This window comes from Rhea americana, unplaced genomic scaffold (assembly GCF_003343005.1).
Source record: "Rhea americana isolate MKP2758 unplaced genomic scaffold, rheAme1 scaffold_8, whole genome shotgun sequence".
Classification (NCBI taxonomy): domain Eukaryota; kingdom Metazoa; phylum Chordata; class Aves; order Rheiformes; family Rheidae; genus Rhea; species Rhea americana.
In genome coordinates, this window is record NW_028186978.1 from 2,889,025 (window position 1) to 2,904,784 (window position 15,760).

The 15,760-nt window shown below is 36.1% G+C and overlaps 1 protein-coding gene across 4 annotated transcripts in view; it reads left to right on the forward strand.

Moving 5' to 3' along the window:
* CORIN (corin, serine peptidase) overlaps positions 1–15,760 on the forward strand; it is a 146,320-nt gene that overhangs the window by 59,278 nt on the left and 71,282 nt on the right. For all 4 annotated transcript variants that reach the window (XM_085322797.1, XM_085322799.1, XM_085322800.1 and 1 more), the window contains exon 5: positions 13,940–14,121. In XM_085322797.1, the coding sequence (XP_085178923.1) occupies positions 13,940–14,121 (182 nt within the window). The remainder of the gene's footprint in view (positions 1–13,939; positions 14,122–15,760) is intronic.

A 15,760-nucleotide genomic window follows, 5' to 3' on the forward strand; every position in this document is an offset into this window, starting at 1 on the left:
TTCACATACTGTGGGAGTTGCTTCTTCCTTTTAATATCCTTTGCTTTTCATGGTGCTGCTTTAGACCAAGTTAAGATGACTCAAAAAGGATATTCTATCTGAAGTTTTAGCAGTGTTTTTGTACCAAGGAGATCCATCTGTTCTATGTTCAGCCACACAAGAATGTGTTGACGTATCTTCCTTGAAACAGAAGACTATAAACTTTTCTATCATGAATACAGCAGAGATGATGTTCAGTGCATGAAGTGCTCTGTATTCTAGAAAGTTTGAAATCACATGTGTTGTATTCTAAATGTTGCTCTGTCTTGACTTTGAGCACTTGAGAACCCAATGGACTGATTATGTGCTAGAAAGCATATTATTATAACAAAGCTATAAAATCTTTCTTTGAGTATATAACCAAGTYATATTTCAAATCTCAATTTTTAAATCCACTTGTGGTTCATGTAAGTCCGGTTGTGACTTGAACCACACAGCCTCAGAGGCTAATGAAAAACATGTATGGTCAAATCCTGTCAGATAATAAAGGCAAAAGCTAGAGAAGAAGCGAGCGGAATAAAATTGCGAACTTTTACCTGCTCAAATAATGTGCTCTATCTGCCACTGTTAATCATTTCTGTGTCTGTCRTCGTTGATTTAAAGCATTCTACAAAGGAAATTGATACAATTGTTTCCATTTCGCAGAAGAACTGAGGGACACACAGGAGGTGTGTTACTTGAAAAAGCTCAGACCAGTAGAACATCTGAATACTGCTTCTTCCACTGTACGCTTTTTACTGATTAATATGCCTTTCAGTAGCTATGATTTCACTAATAGTTATGGTAGTCTTAATAAAATCTAATTTTAGAAGTAAACTGGTCACAATAGAGATGCTACTGGCAAATAGTCTGCATGCCATGTATTAAGAGAAATAAGACCAGGAACAACCGGCAAAGTTTTGCCTGCATAACATCAATACTCAGTTTCGGCTCCAGTCCCCCCAGAAATTAATAATGGACTAACTCAAACTGCCTTACAGCAACAAGAAAATGGAATGATTGGCAGGTGTAATGTGCAACTTAGAGATCTGAAGTAGCAATGATATCTGCTTAAGATATCTGTCAAATAGGACATAACAGTTCCTATGTATTTTGGGGAATATTTATATACTATAACAAATGTCATACACAATGTCATGATTGAAACAGTGTTTCAGTGAAAGCACTGAACATATCTGAATTCTTTGTCCAAATAAAAGGAGAATGAATTGGCTTAGAGATAATTCAAATGAAAATTAAGTAAGCAATAAATGGATATGTATGAACAAAGAAAATCTACAATATACAACTTCAGAAAGTGGCAGAGTACTTGTGTAGAGAAATGAATTAAAGGAAGACAAGAAATTGTAAAACCTCATCTCCTGTTCTCATTAAAGATTATTGATTAAGAAAGAAAATTTTACTTCTTTGTCCACATATTCACCAGAATATGTTTTTAATGAGGTGAAGTGAGATATTGAATTAGGAATCAGCTGATAAACATGTGACTTCAAAGAAAGGGATATGGACATACGTCTGATATTGGTCATATTCTCAAGCAACAAATGAAGAAACTTGCAAAAGAAGAAACTACATGTCACAATTGTTATAGCTAAAATTAGTATTGCATGTTTATAATAGCTTCCTTCTCAGTGCAGCCTACATTACTCCTAATTTCGTGCTTAATGAATAATTTCATCAGTATTGTGTAACTGTTACTTATCACGGAGACAAATGTGCTATTGAGAAGCTTATACATTGGATTGTCCCACAGAACTCTGATTTTGAAGTCAATATGTGCTGTTCATCATCTTAGGACCCACTGAAGACTACTACTTGACCCAAGCTGAGACAATGTAAAGGTGAGAAATGTAAAGCCCATAGCTGCAAACAGTGCAAGCTGAAAGTATAGATAAAGATGTGGAATTGATAGAACTGCCTATTTAAAGTTATTAACATATTTTCTTAGAAGATCCCTTTTCCAAATGTGTATAATTTGGGTGGAAGAGGAAGGAGAAGATCTTTTTACATTTTTTTTTTAATGTCTAATATCTGTCCTGGGCAAAAACAGGAAGAACAGCTGGTTCACTTACGAGAAAGCATTCTTTTAACTGCTGAGAGTTTCTAGTATCTCTGCCTATTTGAGCAATGGAACTTSGCATTTGGCAGGAAGTTTGCTTAAATAAGTGGTATGCTCTTTATCATGGCTCTTGGGGGTAGGAAGATAAGGGAGGTAGAATAGAAGATGTGCTTACTTTAGAGGAACTTCTGCACTTATTATTAAAGTTTCTGTACTAAAAGCTACACATAGAAGTTACCCTGCCAAATTTTGGCTTGTTCACAAGTCTCTGAAAAATCACAGTTCATATGCTGAGTTGACAAGGGAGTGATAACCAGAGTATGCAAACGTTTCTATCTAGGTCATGGCTCAGCTTGTGTGGGTGAGCCTGAGAAAGACTATCTGTGTGACTGACACTCCTAATAGCTGGAGGTGGCATTGAAGCCAGGTACAGGCCCTTGCTTAAAAGGGACTGAAATTGAGTCTCTGATCTCAAGTTGTTTTACACTAATTTGCCAGTAGATGGCAGATGCAGTGTAGGGGAATGAAAAATTGGGGACAAAATACAGGGAAAGCAGGACAGAGAAATTAGATGCTGATGAGAAGTTTTGCTCCCATTCAGAGAACTCTGTTCCCCCTCCATACAAACAGAGTCTGTTTTTAACTACCAATCTATACAGTTTCTAGAGAAGAACTCAATGTACAGAAGGAAGGGATTASTTAAGAAATTACTTTAAAAGACAAAAGCTAGGTTAAAAAACCTAGAAATATGCAGAAAATGCAATATACAGTGTACAATGGCATCCTGTATGGGCCAAAAATCATATCTGGTCCAGTGGGCGTGAAGCTAGCTTTTGCCATAGCAATCAGAATCAAAAGTTGAGTGCATTATTTCACCAGCTCCGCTAATCTAGAGCACTACCATGAATACTTTACAAATTTCAGAAAAATTTTCTTTCAAAGTGTGCRTTGGGAGGAGTGTAGATAGACCAGAGTTAAAAGGTTATCAAGCAGATAATTATTTTTAAGAACAATCTGGGCATGAGAATGTCCCTTTGAAAACATATTTTACAACACTGCCCATGGGAGTCAGGGGAAGGAGGCAGAAAAGGAAATCAGGAGGACTGGTTATTTTATGACTGCATAATTTACTGGTTGATTGCCTCCAGTCCTGTTGGCTTAATGTTTTGCTGTGCATGTTGTCTGTTATTAGCTGTGATTTCTGCTCTCTAGGCTGGTATGTTAAGTGGGGATCACAGGTCATACTTACCATCTCCTACACATTCAATATATTACTCATAAATAAATGATGATGATTTGAAGTAATTAAAGTATTATTTACATCAGATAATAAAATAAACATGGTCTTTTGTTAATGTTTACTTGACAATTTAATTTATATGCTGGAAAAATGCTTTTTTTTTAACAAGATAAGATTTATTTCATTTTTTAAATTGGAATAGTTGTAGCACAGAAGCTTTCAGTAATCCCTTACATTTCCATAAAGACTAGGGGAGAATTAATGCTATCAGAGTTGTGAGAGCTGTGCATCCAGAAAGATATAGATGGGAGAATCTTACTATAACAAAGCTTCCACAGTAGATATGAATATACTGTCTTGTGCAGGAGTTAATAAACAAAGAATATTTCAGACTGACCAGTGGTCAAAAGGACTGTCCCCTCCCTCCCCCAAATGTCAGTCTCATTTCTACAAATCATAAGAGCAGTATAAGTTTGGTTAGCTGGCATTAACTCAAGTAGATCTCATTCACAGACTTGTTAAACCCAAGGAATGACCCTGCTATTATCTCTTCCAAAGAGAAAAAAAAAAAAAGAAAAAAAAAAGCCTTTAATTTACAATTTGAGATCATCAGGTGTGCTCCATTGGATCAGTGGGCCCCATATACTTTACATATGGAATGCACAGTTTTGTTACATGGGAAGTCCTGTAGTTTGGCAACCCTACAACTGGTTGGTGGGTTTTGGAAACACTATCAAGTCTGAGTCTTAAGCCCTCGAGGCCTAAGTTTTAAAATGGCACACTATATAAGTCCTCAGTTCCCTTGCATAGCTTCTGCAGCCCACTTAGTCTCTATTTTACTCACTATTATTCCAGAATTTCTGCAGCAATGCTGTAGTTGAAACACCTTTGTGAGATTCAGAGGACTTCTGTTTCACTGTGACAGCTTATATTTGCCAAGTGTGAGTTTTGTTTGCCAACATCAAAAGAACTTGTAATGTGGATTTTCAGGTATATCAAGAGCTTCTTGTTTTACAAGAGATATTTCTATAGTGTGAACGAAATCAATAATGTGTTCAGCAATTGTGTGATAATTCTAGGGCACAGAATTTTCAGAAATTTTACTTATTTAGAAGAGTTTTTGTCAGATGGTACAAGGTTGCAAAAACAGCTCACAACTGTGCCAGTATTCTTAATAATTTTTATTTAAACTGATTCATTGCTGAACTATAGCTCTAAAGAATTAACTTGCTATATATTTGTAGCTAGCTCTTTGTTATGTATGGTACACTTAGATATCACACTCAGTAATATGTTCTAGGTCTTTTGCAAGTGTAATTCTTTAGCTATCTTTTTCCTGTTGCTGTCAGATATGACGATTGTTAAGGAATAGTCCATTTCTTGTCTTAATTGGACCTACAATTTTTAGAAGAAAAAAAATGTAAGACATCTATTTGGACCCATAGAATTGATTCCAGTCCATTTTTGTTCATCTTATTTGGTGCTGAAACTTTCATGTTCTCAGAATAAACAGATTGCTTGCTTTTCCATGCTGCAGGCAGTCCTTTCAGTATCTCCATCTTTTCTTCCATTCTGATTTTATAAAACAGGATTCATTCAATCTTTTGAAAAGGATAATCCTCTTGTGACTCATCTGTCTTTGCCACCCTCACGATAGCAGCTCAAATATTCTTGAGTGTATAGATGAGGATTAGCTTTACGTATTAGCTTTTATGTATGGCTGTAAGTCCTTGTATTCAGTCCCTGCAGGGCAGAAGAAGAATTAGCATTTACCAGCAATTCAGCCAGCTAATGGTAGGCCTTAACCTTGCGTTAAGCTGGAGCCATTYTTCAACCCCCCACACACCACCTTGACTGAAGTGAATGGCTGCTGCCTTTTGTAGCTATTGCCTTCGAGTCTTTTGCAACCCTTTAAGATGTTAGATGTGTCTCAAGCTGTGGGTCCTAGGTAGTCCTTCTGAGATTAATTGCACATCTTTGTAATTATACATAGAAAGTTACTTCAGGGAAACAATATATGCATTTTAACTAGAAACAAGGCAGGACTCCAGAAACATAGATGCATCCAGCTCTGCATTTGATACTACAAAATGTTCCATTGTTCCATTCAAACTCCTTCTCTAACTGTTATTACAAAGATTCAGTAGTTTATTTTTTTTTCAAGTGAAATAATGATAAAAAATAAAAATGATCTTAATTTCTTGATTTTATTACTATGTAAAGAAGCAAATTTAAGATTTAAATCCATTTCTGAAGGCAAAAGAAACTGCAGTCTTTCCAGATAACTAGCAAAATAAAGATAAAAAAGTGAATAATGAATGAAAAAATACACAATTCTGCTACAGCTCATGATGTGAAATTGAAGAGTCAAACAACCCATTTATTAAGGGAGACTGTATTCAGTTTCTCAAGCTCTTAAAACGCCACTCTGCATGTTGGAGTACTATAACTGTGAGAAAGATTTCGTGAGAATTATCATTGTAAATAACTAGTACTGGGTGTGGGTATTTGTTCTTCTGTTGGGGATTCCTTCCGTGACATTTACATTTTGTGGAAAAATCTCAAAAAAGTATTAATGATGATTAGAACTAACAATGACTGGTGTGTCAGCTTGTTTGAGTTCAGGACTGTATAAACACAAAGGATAATCTGTTTTCTTTTTCCCGTAATTTTAGCATGTTTCATGGGTTGTTCAGTGTGTCCCCTCCCCAACAGCAGTTTCTCATGTTTGTATCACCAGTCCCCTTTTCCTGCATCAGACTTTGGATCTATAATAATTTCTAGCTCATATGCCTATAAATGATACAGTGGATTACCCCAGGGTGTTCTATAACAAGGGTGTAATTTGATCAATATTTCCTCTGGTAGCAGAGCCACTTTAAGCTTCTCCTTAAACTTATTTGACTAAAAAAAATAGTCCAGTGAAATACTCTAGTTGTTTTCAACATGACTCAGTATCTGAATATGTTTTGCTGTGTGGCCACACAAGCAGTTATCTTGGTTAGTTGTGTATTTTGTTTTACGCTTTTGTATGCTATAGCAATTTCTAGCTCTACCACTTCTGGCAGCTTGTTTCTGCTTTGCCTTTTCCCCTTTGGTGGAGTAAATTCACTTGTTTTTTGGGGGTGCATACTAAGTCAGACGAGAAAACTCAATACTATTTTTTTTTAATTACGTTATTTTTCAGCTGGATCTGTTATTTGACCTGGCTTCTTACACAGCCTGCAAATAGATGTTGTAACAAAACTAAAAGCAGCATAGAAGCAGAAATAGATATTTGGGATGAAGAGCTGCATATGCTTGTGTTGCCTTCAGAAAAGATATGTGCCATCATTGGCTGCTGAGTTTGAAAGCCAAACCCCTTATCTACCTGAACAATTAATTGTTCATTAGAAAAGCTGTTAAATTCTGCCGTAAGAGGAAAATAATTGTCTAAAATATCTTTCCTCTCCTTACTACTTGTAATATATTTCTTAGATATTTTTTAATGCTCAAAACAATGAACCACTTAAGTGACTTACGAAGTCAACTGATGAGCCCTGTAAATGATAACGTGATTGCAGTGAAAAAGTCAGTTTTATAGAAGCAAAAATTTCTGAAAAGAATCCACCCAAAAATGTAAAATTCTTTTGATTTAAGTGAGTGATAAGGATACATATACCATTATAATCAGGCAATTTGCATTCCAGTTTAAGTGAACTTTAGATGTTTGGAACAAAGAACAGATCAGATCATCTGCTCTCAGGCACTGTGTAGCATCTTTTGGAAGCTTAAATTCAGTTAATGTTGTGGTTTCAGAGTGCACTGTGTTCAATGTCTGAGCTTCCATGAATATTTGATATAAAATTGTTTTGAAGCTTCTCTAAAGACGCTTCCTTTCAGCTTATCTGAAGATACCATATGCAAAAATAAAAACAGTATTTCTTCCATTTACTCTGTTTTAATAAACTATAAGGAACATTTTTATTTCTTTTGGTACCATTTGCTGCAATTCCCATTGATAGGCATTTATATGCAGCTGAAATAACTGCATTCTCTCAGTATGGAGAAACCAACTACAGAGTTAAAAATTTGACATGTCTGTTCTTTCATCAGACTTCAGCAGGAGTTTTTTTCCATGAATAATCTGAAGAGCAGAATTACACCCTAATATATTATAAACTCCTTCTGTCCCTGCCTTTGGCACCAAATAAGTTGTGATAAGATTGTCATAGACCTGCCAGTTTATTTTTAAAATCATTGGTCTCTAAGTAGCAGTAAATAGAGACTAATCAAGATGGAAATTTTTAATCATCTTTTCATCTTTCAGTAGATTAAGCAAATATATCCATGCTAAACTTGATTATTATCCTGAAATATTTGATTTATGGAGCACACATGACTGCATATTGAAATTGGGCCAAATATTGCAGTAATTGGTGAATAATCCTATACTTTCTTGTTTGTGAAAGCTTCTCTAGAGACTATAAATCCTGTTTAGCTTATTTAATCACTATGCAGTTGTCTTTTAGAAACCTAGGAATTTCTGAATTATAACTGTACTGTGTATATGCAAATATTCACACCTGTACTGGAATATTCAAGTCGAGAATTGCATAAACAGAACAAGTGAAGTGAACTTTTTGTACTTGTGGTTTACATGTAGAAGTAAATCTTTTTTTGTGCAAATGAATCTACCGAAAAAAATTACTGAGCTCCTAAAATGTTTAGAAGCTTTTTAACTGTTATGTGCAAATATAACTTTACAAAATAATATTTTAATATATCTTTTAAACTATTATGTGTGAAATTTACACTACAATGAATGATTAAAGGGTTGAAAGGTTTTTGAAAACCTGATTCGTATAGTGAACTTTGCTGTAGTTATATTTGCTGAAGTTAACATGCTCATACTACTATTACCTGCCTTTATGTCTTTGTCTTCTCCATCAGCTAGAAGAAATGTTTGGCAGAACTGTCATCTATAGCTGAAGGTGTGATGCTTTGAATTTAATGATTTAGATGTGGATTAAGGAGGATAGAGATCAGATTAGAGTATTTCACACTTGTATAAAGCTTCATCTGAGAGTCCTCAAGGACTGTTYCCCCTCCCCCCTTTTTAAATGTCAGTCTCATTTCTACAAATCGTAAGAGCAGTGTAAGTTTGTTTAGCTGGCATTAATTCAAGTAGATCTCAGTCATAGACTTGTTAAACCCAAGGAATGACCCTGCTATTATCTCGTTCAAAAAAAAAAAAAAAAAAAAAAAAAAAAAAAAAAAAAAATCCAGSAGAATCCTCTGCCTTCAATTTACAATTTAAGGTCATCAGGTGTGCTCCACTGGATCAGTAGGAACAGTTTACAATTAATAAGGAAATATCATCACTACTTATGCTTATACTTTTTCACTGTAATATAATTTTGTAGTACTGTATGTTTTCCTAAAAGCTGAATGAAAAGTTAACTCTAAACATATCAATCTAAATAAATTAAATGGCTAACCTCTACCAAAAAAAAAAAAAAAAAAAAGTACTCCATTTTAATTATATGGCATCTTATTTCTTACAGATATTTTGGAACTAAGGTATTTGCCTCATAAAATGGCTGCTGCAGAGCTCTTGCTATGTACTTTGTTTCTCTCCATATCACTATGGGTTCCGTAGAAAATAGAAGTGTGTTTTAGAACATCTTTTTCTGAAGAGACATTCCAGGTCACCTTTATCACCTTTAATTTGCCAAGAATGTGCAGAACTTGCAAGTGGCAGCTCTTCCTGTCATCAGGAGAGATCATTTGTTCTTGGTTTTGCACACAGCCAGATATGTGCCTTATGGTGCTGAATCTTTCTCTCTTTCAACACATCAGAGCCTGGTGGTGAAAAGTGCTATTTTAGAGTGTAAGTGCTTATTTCCAGGCAACAAGGAAGCTGCCAACTAGGGAGCTGCAAAAGACAAGTTTAGAGATAAAAGTCCTTGTCTTAGATATAAGATAACTGCAATACTGCAGTGTTTAAAGGGCATTTAACATTGTATAAAAGTCCTTAGCATTACTTGAGACTGTATCTCTAAAAGTATCTATTCTGAGGCTGCAGTTGCAACTGGAGTGTCAGTAAGAAGACTGGCAGCACATCCTTCTTGTTAGTTACTAAACAGAGAAAAACAAACATACTGACTCCAGGAAACATAAATCATCTCAGTAGGTCAAGATGAAAAAATGAGATTTGTGCTGTTTTATTTAAAAATAGAATGCTTGGACTTATGCAAATGAGTATTTTGTATTCACAGAATCACAGAATCAGTAAGGTTGGAAGGGACCTCTGGAGATCATCTAGTCCAACTTCCCAAGGATTTCCTCGTGCTGGTTCCACCGGGGCTTGAACCCAGGACCTTCAGCGTGTAAAACAGATCGGTTTCTCTTTGTAGTCTGTACTGCCTACTACTGTCTACTACTGCCTCTAGTAGTCTGTACACAGTTGCTAATGGTATTGTGTTTTGCTCTGTTACTGTGAGCAAACATAAATAAAATGCTGAAGTAAGGGTCCTGTTACATACTCTGGACATTTTGCCTAGGCCACTTATTCATGCCTGAACAAGGAGTTCTAAGCGTAATTTTAGGATGGGAAGGTAAAACTAGGAGTCAGATACATAGAGAAAGATATAAGTGATATGCTAAGAAAAGGATCTTTTTTGTGGCCCTTTGAAGGGGAATGAATGAAGCAAAATTGCATTTGCTAGAGCCCAACAAAAAGGTGTTTCAGTAATTTAGTTACAAACTGCAACAAGCTGAGTTAAAAATTTTATCTAAAATCTATCCTGTATGTACAGGAGAAAACATATGTTAGAGACATATGGTACCTAAATGTAGCCTGGATGTGAGGACATAGAATGAAGTGCAGGTTGAAGGTTATCTCCAAGATGCAGATTTGAGYGACATTTATTATGTACTCAGGGCTTTATCTAGTTGTGTCTTTAAAACTTCCAACCCTTCTGGACAACCTGTTCCACTACCTGCCTGACTTCATGGCTGAAAAGTTTTTCCCTATATCCTGTCTGAACATGGCTTGCTACAGCTTATGCCAGTTGTCTGTCGCCCTCCTGCCATGCACCACTGTGAAGAGCCTGACTCTGTCTTCTTGATAACCTACCACTAGGTACTGAGGCACTGCTGTTAGATCCCCTGAAGCCTTCTCTTTCCAGGTTAAACAAGCCCAGCTCCCTCAGCCTGTACTTCAGGCCATGACCAGCTTGGAGGCCCTCTGCTGAACTCACTTCAGTTTATCAGTGTCTTTCCTGGACTGGAGCAGCCAAAACTGGATGTAGTATCCAGATGCAGTCTAACAAACTTTTTCTTCAATATACTGGCTGTTTGCCTGCTAATACAGGTCAGGATACTGTTGGGCATCTTTGCTGCAGACCATGCTGCTGGCTGATGTCTAGCTTGCTGTCTGCTGAAAGCTCCAGGTCCTTATCAGCAGAGCTACTTGCCAGCCAGTCAGTATCTAGCCTGTATTATTATAAAGGTTATTATTCAATCCCAGATGCAGGTTGTGATATTTGTCTTTATTGAATTTTCTAAAATTTTTGTCAGTTCATTCCTCCAGCCTGTCTAGGTTCCTCTGAATGGCAGCCCTACCATCAAGTATGTTGATTAACCCTCTCCCCCACCCAAATCTGGTGTCGTCTGCAATTTGACAACAGTGCACTTTGTCAGCTCCTCCAGGTCACTGTTGAAGGCCCCAGTAATACATATCTAGTCATTTTTTTATATAAGGCAATCAGGCTGATCAACCATAATTTACCTTTGGTAAGTCCATGCTGATATGTTCCCAAGTTACCACCACCTTCTTGTGCCCAGAGGTTTATTTGAGGAGGACTCACTTCATGATTTTTCTAGAGACTGAAGTGAGGCTGAGCAGTGGTGGTTATCTAGACTGACCTTTTGCTACCTTGGCCTTTTTCTATTCATCAGTAATCTGTCCTAATTTCCATGACCTTTTAAAGACTATAGGGATTAGGTTACAAAATCATTGATCAGTTCTTTTGACCATTTTAGATGCTGCTTGTTGGGTACCATGGACTTGTACAGGTGAAGTTCTCTCAAGCATTTCTGAAGGTATCAACTGTTTCCATAGAGAACCATGCCTAGCAGTTACACATATTTCTAGATCTCTGCACATGCTGTTCCTTGCATTGAGAGTTGATTGATATTTTCCATTTTTAGCAGTTCTATTTCCTGTCCAGATACGATGTCAAATAACCGTTCAGGTCAGTGCATTGTTTGTTTAGATAAAATTCACTTCAATTATGTTGTTTCCTCTATGGAATCTTGCTGGAATCTGATGGCTGTAATAAGAAAATCATCTGTAGTAATGGTCCTGGCAGCTGATGATTATGTTGGAAGAACATAATTTTTAGATGCAAGTAACTCCCTGATTATCTTTTGTTTACAGTGCTGTTGATAATAGCAGCAGGTGACTTTGAAATTATTGAAGACAATGAACATTCACAACTATTTCTAAATTGGATAAGAAAATTCATAAAACAAGACATGCCTTCCCAGTCTTGGTGCTCATTGTTTAAAAAAATGATTGTGTAGAATAAAATATCGTATTATAAAGCTAGAAGTATCATTAAGCATATAATGAATACATATTAAGTTATCATACTAATCATATTTTAAACATCACATTATTTTAGAATTTCATCATTCTTGTCCCCTTTAATAGAAATTAAAGACAAACATTGATTTCAAGCTAAGTAAAAAATAACAATTTGTATCGTATTTTAGAATAAAACAAAGCCAGTGATACATAATAATGCTTTCAAACAAAAACTGTTTTACTTGCAAGTCAGAGCCAGAGGTATATTTTTCATTATGTTATTATGAAAATATGCCTTGAACTTAATTAGGCCTAAGAAACTTGAAGTGTTTTAAGCATGAATGACATCTATTCTAGTTAGAATATGTACATTCTATTTTTGACTTCTATTTTTTGTCATAATTCATAAATTCGGTTTAATTTATAAATTATGAATGCACTTTAGCTTCCCAATCTTTTGCTATTTTTTTTAGAATATTTTAAGACATGCAAAGAACACTAAAATAAATTCCATGAATGAATCCATGTATAGAAAAAAAATAATGATTTGTATATGAGAGATCAATTTTTCCGTTTTTAGGTCTTTCTGTTGCCGCATTCAAAATGTTGACAAAGTTTCCTGACAAAGACCACTCWGATGTTTTGGTTTTCCTGCTGCATATCTAGGCATCTTTTCTTCCTAACTTCTTGATGAGTATGACAGAGTTTGTAGCTCTAGAGGTTATGTAAGGCTATCAGGCTGGCAAGTTGGAGTTGGAGTTTATTGAATGTGAAGAGGTTTCGGTTATTAGATGGCACCAGGCAGCCCCATTGGTACTGCTGTTCTCTAGCAGTGGATCTTTTTGACTTAACACTTGATGATTGAGTGTTGCATTGGCCAGCAATGGGTCTTATTTGGGCTCTGGTATTCGTTTGTGCCATGGTACTCTCAGATACAATTACATTTGCTTACTGAGAGGTTTTACTCCATTATGCTCCAGTAATAGCTTATATTAGTCCAGTTGAGAGCTCTGTCCAGTAAACAGAGAGAAGTGTTCCCATGGATGGTGCTGATCCTTGCAGTAAACATGTTGAACGGTACCTCTTTACGGCTAAGATTTATGTTGATTGTGCAAGAGCTTTTCCTCTGCTCTACCAAAATGGTTTTCAGATGGAAGGTGTAAGCTGGCAGTAAAGCAGAGCACTGTGCATGTGAACTTTCAATTATTCCTTCCTGCGGATATTACGCTGTAGTAATCTATCCTGAATTACAATTCCACATATCACCTAACCTGCTTAAGGACTCTTTGAACTCTTTGGACAAGTATGCTTCCTTTGAACTTGTGATACTTTWAAAATTACTATTTCATCTTGCTCTTTTTTTTCAGCACAATTCGCATCGTGTTCTGGTATTTATTGCATTTGGTCTATTTCCTGGCACTGAGTATGTTTTGACTTTTCAGGGGAATTCAGTATAACAGCCCGTAAATGCTAAATATGAGATGATGTGGTGCTGTGGTTTACTACAGCTTACCTCTGGTGATTGTTAGTTCCCTCCATGAGCATGTTCAGCTCACTTAAGTTGCCAGAAAAATTACCCAGTCAAAAACCTACAAAGTTTTCTTCCAGGTTAGTGACATTCTTCATCACCTCATGAAAGCATCTGGCAAAAGTCAGAGGGCTGCACAATTGTGGGGCAGAGGAGAGAGGATAAGGGAGCAAGCTTTCTCCTGTCCTGGGTCACTACATCATAACATTCATTTAGCTGTTGATGGAATCTCAGCATCAGCTTGCATAGAGTTGAAATCAAAAACYGCTTTGAGCCTGATTTGGGCTTAAATTTGGCCTGAAAGCTGGACCTGATAGCACCTTAAGTGAATAATGAAGACTTGGCTCTATCTATCTTTTCTGGTGCAGCTTTGTAAAACATAAAAATCTTCACAAATAATTAATTTAATTTTATTATTTTTTCTCTTTTTAAAAGTTTTCACAACCCATTAGGATAATAATCCTTGGTATCTTTTTGTTCTCTGTCTCTTTTCTCCAGTCGAGGTCTCCTGCCCTGCAGGACATTTTGTGAGGCAGCAAAAGAAGGGTGTGAACCAGTCTTGGGGATGGTAAATGCTTCTTGGCCAGAATTCCTCAAGTGCTCTCAGTTCCAAAACAAAACTGAAAATGACACCACCACAAGGGTATGCTTCTCACCACACCAAGAGAAAGGAAAGCAAAGTATGTTTCTATTCTTAACTATTATGCGATGTTCATGAGTTGTTATTTAATAATGCATTTATTTTGTTCTGTAGGATAAACTCTGGGATGAAATTTATGAATTCTAGTTCTGTTATTAAGTAACTTCAGATTACCATGATAAAGATAAAACCTAATTGTCATGTTTTGCTATGCTTTAATTGTTTAGGCTGAATTTTTCTCAGACTTGTATTGATTTGAGGCTGTCTCTTATTTTGCATCAGAAAACCTCATCTGTTTCAGAGAAAGAAGGTAGGGATAGGAGTACACTCGATAAAATAAAGTTCTACTGACTTTTTCTTTGCTAAACTCTAGTGATCACAAGATTACTGCTTTGGAGCAGCACAGGCCAAATTTCAAATGCATCTCCTTTGTCCTTGCTATAAAAATGAACTCAAAGCTGATCAAATTGTAAACCTGTCAAAAAACATGGTTTACATACATGCACTAGTGGCTGATTAGAGTTCTGTGAGGGAAAGTCTCCAGAAGCCTCTTTAAATATAAAGTATTAGTATTAAATATGCAGTGTAAAATATTTCCATCTCCTCAGAGTCATTGCTGTGTTCTGTGGATCCAAATCTAGCTGAAATCAGACCTGAAAGCAGGAAGCCTCACTCTTTTTTTCTCAGTGACCCCATTACTGGAGTTCTCTTGCTAGCATCTGTGTTTATCTACTGCTGGCCCAGACAGAGGATGATGCTTTACTGCTAATGTGCATCATCCTTTGAGTCTAACTGTCAGAGAGCTTGTATAGTAAGTCTGAAGATTTTGGATGATAATAAACAAGAAGAGATGATATACTGAAAATTATTGTTCGGTTTTTGTTTAACAAAATGAACAAGTTATACATACAAAGTTACCTTAAAATATTAACGAGGTTGTAAAGGGTATCTTCACATGTTAGGTAATGCTACAATTAAGAATGTACAGCCTTGGTTGTCTCCTTGCATTTTCTGAATATGCATAATGATACAGCCTTTAATTACGTAATCAAGTCCTTTTTTTAGGAGGGATTTGCTCTGTATATTATGGCATGTATTGAGGGATCATGAAGTGAAGGAGGCTGTTGTTCATACCTGCTCTCACCTTTGGGAAAATTTGTAATGACTGTGGCAGGGAAATACACAGTGAAGGATTGTGTCTTGTTGAAGACAGTTGAATGCCTTCCAGGAAAATCCACAAGGTATCCACAAGTCTCCTGCAGAGTTCTTAAGAGATTCTGGGCAAGCTGCTGTAATGAAAGCCACTGGGAGCTATGTTTTGATTATATGAAGTAAATACACACTACATACGCTAAAAAATTAGGCCTCATGGGCCTCTCCAAATAGGAACTGTAACTAAGTAGCTATAAAGATGCATAATTTTTTTGCTTCAGTTTCCCATGTGTAAAATGGGAATAAAACCATCCTTTTACCTCACAAAGATGTTGTAAAGATAAATGCATTGATGCCTTTGATATTGTAGTGGTGAACATCCTAGAAATTAGGAATATAGTCACAGCAGGTGAAATAACAAATGAGGTAAGAGTTTATACAGTCAATATATAAATATAGTAAGGGGTTGTATACTGAGCAATCAGAGTAAAAGAAAGGAATGACTAGCATATCATTAATTGAACATG